The sequence below is a fragment of the Babylonia areolata genome, chromosome 1 (genome assembly GCF_041734735.1).
Source record: "Babylonia areolata isolate BAREFJ2019XMU chromosome 1, ASM4173473v1, whole genome shotgun sequence".
NCBI classification, from domain to species: domain Eukaryota; kingdom Metazoa; phylum Mollusca; class Gastropoda; order Neogastropoda; family Buccinidae; genus Babylonia; species Babylonia areolata.
In genome coordinates, this window is record NC_134876.1 from 3,729,932 (window position 1) to 3,742,431 (window position 12,500).

The 12,500-nt window shown below is 47.9% G+C and overlaps 1 protein-coding gene across 1 annotated transcript in view; it reads right to left on the reverse strand.

Moving 5' to 3' along the window:
* Nucleotides 1-1,345: 1,345 nt before the first annotated feature.
* Nucleotides 1,346-12,500, reverse strand: part of LOC143290562 (tachykinin-like peptides receptor 99D) — a 224,084-nt gene continuing 212,929 nt past the window's right edge. The window contains exons 4-5 of the mRNA XM_076600127.1: nt 5,828-6,024; nt 1,346-1,652 (exon numbers count right to left, since the gene is read on the reverse strand). Coding sequence (XP_076456242.1) covers nt 1,346-1,652; nt 5,828-6,024 — 504 coding nt within the window. The remainder of the gene's footprint in view (nt 1,653-5,827; nt 6,025-12,500) is intronic.

Sequence of the window (12,500 nt, forward strand, 5' to 3'; positions counted from 1 at the left end):
AGTTCTTCTGTGCGGCGCCCCGTGCAACCCTTCCTCAGACGCCCTGCCCTGCCGCACCGAAGAACTGTCCACTACACCCCTCCAGGTCTGTCAATTGTTTTCCAAAGTCTGGGGATCACATCCTATTCCTCAAGGGTCCAAGGTAATTCCACCACTCTTCCAACTAAATCCACCTGAAGCAGCATCGCCACTATTTAAAGACAACCCTCTCCAAGCTTGAAGGCTTCCGAGAGAGGTGGAGCAATGGATACTGTGAGGAAGTGGAGGATGAGCCTGATATTTGGGATTGAACGAAGGGGATGGAGGGGGTGGCGGGTAGGGTTGGGGGAGGGTGGAGGGGGGCAGGCAAATCTCCAAGACTCGGAAACCCTCTTCTGGACGTAAAGATATCATACGTTTCCTTCAAGAGTCCACATTTGTTTTCACCCTTCTAACATAACCCAATTCCGTTACCACCTTTCAGTTTTAGTTTCAAGGTTGTCTCAAAGCTTGCAGACTAATTCTCGTATGCCACAACATATATGCTCCAAAAGAAAGGGGAAAAAAAGAAGAAGCGAGTGCCTGACCATCGCACAAACCCAGCCCGTAGGTCAGACCTTCAGGGCCTGCCCTGCTGCTACCGACAACCATCAAAGCGACCTCTTTACATCAGAAGGAGGGATGGGGGAGGTGGTAGGCTGAGTGGGTGGGGGAATGCGGGAGGTGTGGGGGGAGGGGGGAAGGGGTGGCATGGAGGGTTGGGTGGGTGGGTGGGTGGCGGAGGGAGGTCATTCCGAGCCAAATGACCTCGTGTCGTGTTCTTCAAGAGTCCACAGTCAGTCAGTCGCTCACTCACTCTTCCAGCTCCTCTTACTGATCCACCACCAGCACCCCTTACTCCCACCTCCGCCAACCGTCTTCGATGCTGAAGGTTTCCAGGGGTGGAGGAAAAGATGCAGCAAGTTGAGCAAGTTGAGAGAAATGGTTCGGGAAAGTGAGGACTCCACCCCCACGCCCCCACTCCTCCTCCTCTTTCTCCTCCTCCTCCATCACCACTTCTTCCTCCTCGTTCTCCACCACCACCAGCACCTCCTCATTCTCCTCCTCCTCCTCCACAACCATAAAAGCTGTCAGTCAAATCACTCTCCCAACGATTTTTTTTCTACTGCATTAACCATCACCACCAAAACCGTCCAAAAACATCCTGTTTTCAAATACGAAGGCTTCCAGGAAAAAAACACGTCAAGACAGTTGGTAAGGGTGATGATGAGGTGTTGGTGGAGGGATTTGGTAGAGCAAAAGGGGGACCGCCACCGCAATAACCACTACCACCCCCACCTCCATCACCACCTCCCCCTCCTCCTCCTCAGTCGTCAAAACTGTCCCTGTCCTTGAGGGAGCGGTGGGCGTGGCTGCCGCCGTGGGCGTGGCCGTGGGCGTGGGCGTGGTTGATGGGGTGCATGCGGTAGGTGCTGGCCATGGGCGTGGAGTTGGTGTCCTCCATGCTCTCCACCGTGGTGTGCATCAGCGACCCGTTGCGGTCCATCTTCTCCGTGTTGGTCATGCTCATGCGCGTGGAGTAGAAACCGCGGTCCTTGTAACTGACGCGCAGCGCCTTGCGGCACGGCTGGCATGGACAGAAGCGGAAGAACTGCAGGAACCCTTGGCGGAATCTGGAATCAATCGTGACAATGACGATGATCATTATTGACGATGATGATAACCATCGCAACAACAACAACAACAGCAATAACACCAAAACCATCACCAATGCCACCACCACCACCAATACCACTACTACTACTTTTGCTGCTACTAACTGGGGGCACGTTTAATTCCAGTTGCAGTTTCAAGGCATTGAGATGTCAAGCATCGCGCGTACCTCTATCTCCTCCCTTCCGCCTCTGTCTCTTCCCTCCCTCCCTCTGTCCCCTCCCTCCCTGTCTCCTCCCTCTCTCCATCTGTTCCCTCCCTTCCCCTTTTAACTCCTCCCTCCCTCCCTCTGTCTCCTCCCTCCATCTCTCCCAGTGTCTCCCCCTTCCTCCCTCCCTCCCTCTCTCCTCCCTCCCTCTGTCTCCTCCCTCCCTGTGTCTCCCCCTCCCTTTCTCTGTGTCCTCCCTCCCTACTTCAGTCTCCATACTCCCATCAACCCTTATCTCACTCTCCACCCGCTCTGCTCCATCCCTCAATCCCTCTCACCCCGGCCCCTTCCTTACCAAACCCCACCCCCCTTACCCACTCATACGCACACCGCCTGGTGACCACAAGCGTTCGTAAAGCAGCAGGTGACGAGACTCTGGAGGGGCTTGGACATGAACAGGCAGGGAGATAGATGACCCATTATCCGCAACCCCATACACCGCCCCTACACGAACCTATCGACCATCGTGGAACCGTTATAGTGATAACGGCGTAGCGTGACTTCTAGCTAAAGCCAGCTTCCGATACGCATGCAGCCCACAACGTGAATTTGGCAGTGTTCTGACGTATCATTTTTTTCCCCCCAGGCCGGATATCACAGTCATTTCCAGTGGAAAACTGGCTCAGGTAGCTTTTCTTAGACCTTTCCTTCCGTAATATTGATTGCACTGTGTTGAAAGAATAGAAACGGTCTCTGTACCAGTTACGCTGCCTCTATACACATATATAATTTATTTTTTCATATGGTCGAGCAGCCGTCCAATCAGAATCGTACCTTAACATTCGGTTGCTTCCCTTAGCTCACGTGACCCATGGTCGGGTCAAAGGTGAAGGCCAGAATGAAAGTTTCCACACTGACGAGTCGCGTGGTGTTCATGAGCAGGAGATGAGGGGGTAGGTGGGAATTGTTGAGGGGCGAGGGGTGGGGGTGTGGGTGGGGGAGGGGCGAGGGGTGGGGGAGGGGCGGGGGGTGGGTGGGAGGGGGAGTTGAACAGTTGAAAAAGAACTGAAGGACAGCTATACCTGGGGGAAGCTAGCTGAGACAGCATGACAGGCAGTTGTATGAAGATCTCTGGTGTCGGCCTTAAGTGCCACATGACAAGACAAAACAAGACAAGACAAAACGTGTTTATTTCAGAAAACCTCGTGGTGTTGGGGTGTTAGGGGCATATAAAAATGTTACATATTTCATGTAACTAATACAAATGTAGATAACATTTGGTATTGCATTTATAACAGTTTACAATGGCGACACCAACTGTTTGGTTAAGACATACATAAGAGGAGGAGTAAGTTCGTAAAAAAAAAATAATAACAATTAAGTAAACAAGTATGTAAGAAGGAGTTGGTCATGACCTCCCCACCCTACCCCCAACTACCCCTTACCCCCATCACCCCAATATCCACCCTCTACACTACCACCACTGCCTCACCTCCATCCCCCCCTCACCCCCACACCAAGCCCCAGTCCCTACTCCACTGTCCGATACAAACACAATCACTGTGGGTCACCTGGCGTTCTGGAGGCAGGTTGATGACGGGACTGTGGACGAGAGTGGGACATGTCCAGCCAGTGAATATGGACAGAGGACTACTACCCTATCTTCACTTTGCCCTTTACTTCCATATCTGTTGAAGAATGAGCGTCATCTTCGTTTTGTACTTCTTGTACATCCTTTTATCCCCATTCTTCTCATTTTGTTCTTCATTGCTCCTAGAGAATATTTATTTTGTGTTGTCTTGCCCGATGAAGAAAAAAACAAAACAAAAAACACCAACAAAGAAACAAACAAAAACAAACAAACGCCCCCCAAAAAAAACAACAACAAACAAACAAACAAAAAGAACCAATCCCCCCAAAAAAAACAACAACAAAAAAAAAAAAAAAAAAAAAAAAAAAACAACAACAAAAAACAAAACAACAACAACTGAACCCCTGCTCGTTTCACCTGGCGTTCATGGTCAGTCGGTGGGTATAAACAGATGACTTCTACACCCTACCCCACCCCACCCCCACACTGCCACTCACCTTCCCACACCCAGAAAAACCAAAAACAATCTAATCACTGATTGGTTCGCTTGGTGTACATGAGGCATGGCAGTACAGTACATGAGAAGGCTGAAGAGGGGAGATGGATACGGCCAGCCAGTCAATAGGTATAGCCAGATATCTTCCTCACTCGACCCCAGCCTTCGCCCCCCCCCTCCCCAACCCCCCACCTCCCACCATCGACCAACCCACCATCCGTCAATAATCATATCAACGCTCACCACATCCAGTGGCTTGACTCACCCGACACAAACCAGCCCACCCCACCACCTCCCACCCCCACCCCCCATATCCACTCTAACCCATCATCATCATCATCATCATCACCACCACCACCACCACCCCTTTCTGACTCCTCCATACAACCCTCTCACTCCCATGCACAAAAAACAAACAAGCAACAAAAACATTAGGGAACAGATAAATGACTTCTTCACCCTGTGTCTCCCCCCTCCCTCCCCGTGTCTCCTCCCTCCCTCCCTCCCTCCCTACCTGTGTCTCCTCCCTCCCTCCCTCCCTACCTGTGTCTCCTCCATACTTCCCTGTGTCTCCTCCCTATATCCTTCCCTCTGTCTACTCCCTCCCTCCCTCTGTCTCCTCCTTCCATCCCCCTCCCTGTGTCTCATCCATCTGTCTCCTCCACCCCCCACCCGCCGTATCTCCTCCCTCATTCCCTGTGTCTCCTCCCTCCCTGTGTCTCCTCCCTCCCTGTGTCTCCTCCCTCCCCTCCCTCCCTGTGTCTCCTCCCTCCCTGTGTCTCCTCCCTCCCTGTGTCTCCTCCCTCCTTGTGTCTCCTCCCTCCCTGTGTCTCCTCCCTCCCATCCCTCCCTGTGTCTCCTCCCTCCCTGTGTCTCCTCCCTCCCTCTGTCTCCTCCCTCCCTCCCTGTGTCTCCTCCCTCCCTGTGTCTCCTCCCTCCCTGTGTCTCCTCCCTCCTTGTGTCTTCTCCCTCCCTGTGTCTCCTCCCTCCCTCCCTGTGTCTCCTCCCTCCCTGTGTCTCCTCCCTCCCTCCTTGTGTCTTCTCCCTCCCTGTGTCTCCTCCCTCCTTGTGTCTTCTCCCTCCCTGTGTCTCCTCCCTCCCTCCTTGTGTCTTCTCCCTCCCTCCCTCCCTCCCTGTGTCTCCTCCCTCCCTACATGTGTCTCCTCCCTCCCTCCCTCTGTCTCCTCCCTCCCTCCCTCCCTCTGTCTCCTCCCTCCCTCCCTCTGTCTCCTCCCTCCCTCCCTCCCTCCCTGTGTCTCCTCCCTGCCTCCCTGTGTCTCCTCCCTCCCTCCCTGTGTCTCCTCCCTCCCTCCTTGTGTCTTCTCCCTCCCTCTCTCCCTCCTTGTGTCTCCTCCCTTCCTCTGTCTCCTCCCTCCCTCCCTGTGTCTCCTCCCTCCCTGCCTGTGTCTCCTCCCTCCCTCCCTCTCTCTCCTCCCTCCCTGCCTGTGTCTCCTCCCTCCCTCTCTCTCCTCCCTCCCTCCCTGTGTCTCCTCCCTCCCTCCCTCCATCTCTCTCCTCCCTCCCTCCCTCCCTGTGTCTCCTCCCTCCCTCCCTGTGTCTCCTCCGTCCCTCCCCCTGTCTCCTCCCTCCCTGTGTCTCCTCCCTCCCTCCCTGTGTCTCCTCAATCCTTCCCTCTGTCTCCTCCCTCCTTCCCCCCACCCCCGTATCTCCTCCCTTCCTCCCTCTGTCTCCTCCCTCCCTGCCTCCCTCCCTGTGTCCCCTCCCTCCCTCTGTCTCCTCCCTCCCTGCCTCCCTCCCTGTGTCTCCTCCATACCTCCCTCCATCTCCTCCCTCCCTCTGTTTCCTTCCTCCTACCCTATCCCTTACCTTCCCACACCCATACTCCCTTCCCTCCCTTCCCGTCCCAAAGAAACAATTTAGCCCCTGGTTGGTCCGTCACCTGGCGTTCATGAGGCAGTAGATGATGGGGTTGTAAAGGGAGTTGGACATGGCCAGCCAGTAGATGAGCAGGTAGACCTGCTGGATGTAGGGCTCCATGCGGATGCTCTCGTGGGTCTGCACCACGATGAAGTAGGTGTGGTAGGGCAGCCAGCACAGCCCGAAGATCACCACCACCGCCACCAGCATCTTCACCACCTGGGGGGGTGGACACAAAAAGCAGAATGCACAATACAACAGACTGCTTTGGTGATGGTGATTATGATGATGATGATGATGATGGATAATTATATAGCGCTTGTACTTGGTTAGAGACCAAGCTCTTACACACACACACACACACACACACACACACACACACACACACACACACACACACACACACACACACGTACACACACACACACACACACGCACACACACACACACACACACACACACACACACACACCACACACACGTTTTTGCACAGCAGGCTGCCTTCATTGGTTAGACTGCGAACTGAACTGTCTTTGTGCGCTCATCGTTTGTTTCATGTGTCATTCAATCAGCTTTCAGTCACACACACACACACACACACACACACACACACACACACACACACACACACACACACACACACACACACACGCACGCACGCACGCACACGCACATGTAACATTTTATGTGTAACACCGTTTTGTTTTATCTGATTACTGAGCCATGCAGGCAGCCATACTCCGTTTTCGGGGGTGCGGATGCTGGGTATGCTCATGTTTCCATAACCACCGAACGCTGACACTGGTTACAGGATCTTTAACGTTCGTATTTGATCTTCTGCGTGCATAGTTGTACACACAAAAGGGGTTCAGGCACTAGCAGGTCTGCATGTATATTGTATTGTATTTATCTTTTTGTCACAACTGATTTCTCTGTGTGAAATTCGGGCTGCTCTCCCCAGGGAGAGCGCGTCGCTACACTACAGCGCCACCCATTGAAAAAAAATCTTGCGTGCAATTTTATTTGTTTTTTTCCTATGGAAGTGGAATTTTCTACATAATTTTGCCAGGAACAACCCTTTTGCTGCCGTAGGTTCTTTTATGTGCGCTAAGTGCATACTGCACACGGGACCTCGGTTTATCGTCTCATCCAAATGACTAGCGTCCAGACCACCACTCAAGGTCTAGTGGAGGGGGAGAAAATATCGGCGGCTGAGCCGTGATTCGAACCAGCGCGCTCAGATTCTCTCGCTTCCTAGGCGGACGCGTTACCTCTAGGCCATCACTCCACTCCACTCCACTTGCACGTTGACCTGGGAAATCCGGGTTAAAAAAAAAATCCACTCTTAACCCACCAGGTCCGAGAGGGATTGAACTCAAGAAAGTCCGGCGAGAAACCAGTGCTTTAACCGCTCGACCTCCGCACCCGCACGAGATTTTATTTGAAGAAACTTTACAACTCGGAATCAAACGTTGAATTTACTTGTAAATTTCGATGGTTTCACACTGTCATCTTCCACAGCGCAAATGGTAGTCCTACTTGAAATGTTGGTGTTGATTTGGCTGTGAGTGAACTGAATTCACTACAAGCATCAATGCCACCAAAGAAGATGGTGCTAAATCATCGACATTTCTTCTATATATGTATCCAGAATCCAATGCCGCCTGTCTGTGGCTTAGGAAGATGGTGTGAAATCATCGAAATGTAGACATTTTTTCTTCTATATGTATCAAAAATCAGAGAAACCTGTAACAAAGAATACTGTATCGTCTCCAAGAAAAAAGATCTTCATTTGTGGTGTATGTTGCATAAAGACTGCATGCGTGAGTTTCAGTTGGGGATTTACTAAATAAAATCACCTGTGCTGGTCAGGCAACTAGGCTAATGTCGGAACAACGAGCTAGCCCTTCAACAGCGCACCCAGAATCGGCCTCTTCTCCCATATGAGGGCACACCCCGACAGATAAGCCTGCCTGCCTACTCATCCGTCGGTCCGACGGGAGACTCCATCATCAAATCGTACGGACTGATCTTAATAGGCTACACAGCATCTGCTCAAGAAATACAGGAAACAGATACATGACGTACGTATGAACCCGCTGGTCAAGGCAAAGAGACGATGAAGATACAATGTGATGAGCTCATGTAATCGTTATTGTTGCTGGAGTTCTTGCTGTTGCTGTTGTCAATGATAATGATGACGATGATGGTGATGATCATGATACTCATGAAGGTGATGAAAATAGATAAAACAGATGAAAAGGAGACACGAAAACAAGAACTTGAACAAACAAACAAACAAACAAACAAAAAAACACACAAAAAAAAAAGAAAAGAAAAGAAAAAAAAGACGACGACAGAAATAACAGTGAATGAAGAATGAGCATAAAAAGAAAGATCTCAACAGCAAATATAACAGTGAATGGAAGAAGAAGAAGAAGAAGAAGAAGAAGGATTGATTGATTGGATCTTTAATGGGTAAAGAATTAGGCGCAGTACAGGCCTTTTTACAATTCTGCCGATTTAACGACACGAAACATAAAAAACAAACAACGACACAGAACATAGAAATAAAGAAATAAAATGAAATAAAATCAAATCATTAGTACGACGAATAAGAATAGTAACTGGAATAGTCCATTAAAGGTAACGAAGCGATGAAAAGAACAACTGGTATATTATCATGTACGCACGTACTTACACACACGCACACACACACACACACACACACACACACACACACACACACACACACACACACACACACACACACACACACACACACACACACACACACACACACACACACATTGCTTAGAATGCTTTCGGAAATTTTAAACTCCAGTCCAGTTGGTATCCTCCTTTGATGTGTTATAATTAATGTTGTTATTTCTATTTACATTGTTGTAGGTTAATACTTGTTGATATGCATATACATATTCTCCTTCCCATGACACCTCATTCAATACACACCACAATCTCTTTAGACCTTTTTCTTATAATATACTTTTCCTCTGATACATACATAACATGAATACTTTTTACACTAATATTCACATGCATTCCCTTTCCTTTATCTACTTCCTTACTCCTTTCCGTCTAAAAACACTTACAGTGAATAGACGTTAATCTGAAGATAAAACACACACACACACACACACGCACACAAGAAGAAGAAGAAGATAATAATGATGATGATGATGATGATAATGAAAAACAAGACCAAGAACAAGAAGAACAAAAATGCAATCATTACAAATGAAAGCAGTGACTAACTGATGCATCAATGACGACGAAGATAGCAGTAAAATGGAAGAAATATAAACCTTTGATAATTGGATTATCTTACATCGTTTTCTTTCCACACCTGAAACAACAGAAGGGAAAATTCTCGCTTCCTATCGTGCCCCGACCACGCAACACATTAACTTAGTTTGCTGTGATATGGGTAGAAACAGAAATGTACCCGTGACGGTGTTTTCTATTCTTCCGATTTTTTGTGCTTTTTTTTCACTTTCTTTTCTAATCTTTCTTTTTTTTTTTTTAAATTTCGCGTATCCTTAAATGCAGAGATGTCAAAATCTTGGGCCATCATTTTCATTGTCACAGCTTGTGAGGTCAGAATCTCGAAGCAAAAACAGCAAAAAAAAAAAAAAAAAAAAAAAAGTTTCTCCATTCCCGCTTTTGCACTTTGAATCCAAATCACGCGATGCAGTAAATCAGCTTACTGTGAACCGAAAACAAACAAACAAACAAACAAACAAATCAGGATAATGGGATTTACAGCCACGCATGCACGTACAACTAACGAATTTAGAAAAAAAGAAGTTTTGATTTATTATCAAAAAAAGGGAAGATTTTCCAGGTTTTATGCATTCTTACCGCACTGACGCGAATTATGATCAGTGAAAATATGCGAATGTGAACTGTGTAGGTGTTATTTTCATTGCTGTCATTTCTGTAACATCATAATTTCGAAAAGACGACAACACAAAAATCCATCAATTTGCTTGTGGTTGTGATTTATACTCGGTATAAAGAACAATGATAGCACTAATAAAACGAAGATTGATTAAAGAGATTCATTCAATCATTCATTTGTTCTCTCTTTCTACCCCCGTCTATATCTCCCTTTTTCCCTCTGTCTCTGTTTCTGTCTCTCTCTCTCTCTGTCGCTCTCGGTGAAACTCGCTCCGTATGATATGACATCTCTCTCTCTCTCTCTGAGACTCGCCCCGTATGATATGACAATCCAAACTCCGCATCTTCAACTCCAATGTGAAGTTAATTCTGCTGTACGGATGCGAGACATGGCGGACAACACAGACGATGCAGCAGAAGATTCAGACAACAACAACAAAACAACAACAAAGAGCCAACAACATTTATGTGTTTGACTTGTGTGCTTCGACATCTATCAGTGTTATAAAACTGAATGAGAATGAAGAAAAAAAGTTATGAAGAAAGAAAGAAAGAAAAAAAAGGCGAAGCAAATACGTGAGAACAGAAAATTGGAAAAAAAAAATCAAATTCAGAAAAAAAGGAAAGAAACACACACACACATACACACACACACACACACACACACACACACACACACACACACACACACACACACACACACACACACACACAAAATCAAATTCAGAAATAAAGGAAAGAAACACACACACACACACACACACACACACACACACACACACACACACACACACACACACACACACACACACACACACACACACACACACACACACACACAAACAAAACAAAAAAAAACCCCAGGAAACTTAAAGCGAAGGATCAACAAAAACTCAGATTATAAATAGGCATGGAGACAAAAAAGAAACAAAAAACCAAACCAAAACTTAACGAAAAAACAATCAAACAAAACAAAAACCACCAGCGCAAAAAGAAAAAAAAAGTAATTAAAGAAAAATGAAAAAAAAAGAAAGAAAAAAAAGACGAAAATTTAAAAATGCAATAATAAGATAATAAAAAAAGCCGCAAAACAGCGCCACCTTCTCTGCTTGTAATGAGTCTCCATTCGAGAGCCACGCAGACAACTTCACTGTCACGAACTGGCGATCCGAGCAAGGATGTACCCCCCCCCCCCTCACCAAACCCCACCCTCCCCCATTCTGCTCCCCTCTCCCCCCCCCCATGCACCCCACCCACACATCCCCCCTCCCCACCCCACACCCCTCACCCTTTCCCAGTCTTCATTCCAACCACCACGACCTCGCCCCTCCCTCCCCTATCATACCACGCCATTTACCCCCTCCCCTCCCCTATCCCCCACGACCCCCTCCCCCCAGCCCCACTCATCTCTTAAGCCGGTGTCAGACTGTTCGATTCGCTTGAAATAGGTAATTCCTGTTCCTCGCCCTGTTCCTATCGCGAGAAATCGATTCGTGTGACACTCTCGCCAAAGGCCTCTTTCTCACGCTTCTTCGAGTGCGCGTGCTTCTAACAATGTGAGTGCGTCTTTACAGGACAGACTTTTCTTTCTTTCTTAATTTCTTTCTCTCTTTCTTTCTTTCTCTGCCCAAATCCCCCTAAACGGCCAAGAAAGCATGAGGTGACTTTTTGATGAATAGGGCGCCTGTCGGTTAGAAAACGAAGTGTTTAGGGTTCAAGTCTTCACAGGACAGACATTCTTTCTTTCTTTCTTTCTTTCTCTGCCAAAATCCCTTAAACGGTCAAGAAAGCGTGGGATGAATCTTAATGAATAGAGCGCCTGTCGGTTAGAAAGCGAGGGGGTTATGGTTCAAGTCTTCACAGGACATTCTCTCTCTCTCTCTCCCTCTCTCTCTCTGCCTAAATCCACCTAAACGGTCAATAAAGCATGGGATGGCTTTTAATGAAAAGAGCGCCTGTCGGTTAAAAAGCGAGGGGTTTAGGGTTCAAGTCTTTATGGGACAGAAATTTTTTCTTTCTTTCTTTCTTTCTTTCTTTCTTTCTTTCTTTCTTTATTTCTTTCTTTCTGTCATCCTCTGCCAAAATCCCCTAAACGGTCAAGAAAGCGTGGGATGAATCTTAATGAATAGAGCGCCTGTCGGTTAGAAAGCGAGGGGTATATGGTTCAAGTCTTCACAGGACAGGCATTCTCTCTCTCTCTCTCTCTCTCTCTCTCTCTCTCTCTCTCTGCCCAAATCCACCTAAACGGTCAATAAAGCATGGGTTGGCTTTTAATGAAAAGAGCGCCTGTCGGTTAAAAAGCGAGGGGTTTAGGGTTCAGGTCTTTATGGGACAGACATTTTTTCATTCATTCTATCTTTCTTTCTCTCGTCCTCTGCCAACTTCCCCTAAACGGTCAAGAAAGCAAGGGGGTGAATTTGAATGAATAGAGCGCCTGTCGGTTAGAAAGCGAGGGGGTAGGGTTCAAGTCTATACAGGACAGACATTCTTATTATCTCTCTCTCTCTCTTCCTCTGCCCAAATCCCCCTAAACGGTCAAGAAAGCACGAGGTGAATTTCAATGAATAGAACGCCTGTCGGTTAGGAAGCGAGGGGTTTAGGGTTCAAGTCTTTATTATAGGACAGACATTCTTTCTTGCTTGCCCCCCCTCGCCCCCCCCCCCTCCCCCACACGCCACCCCCACCCCCACACCCCCATCAAAATCTCAAGAAAGCATAGTGAAGAGAGTTGCTTTCATTGCACACAGAACGTCTTGGTCGGTTAGAAAGCGAGG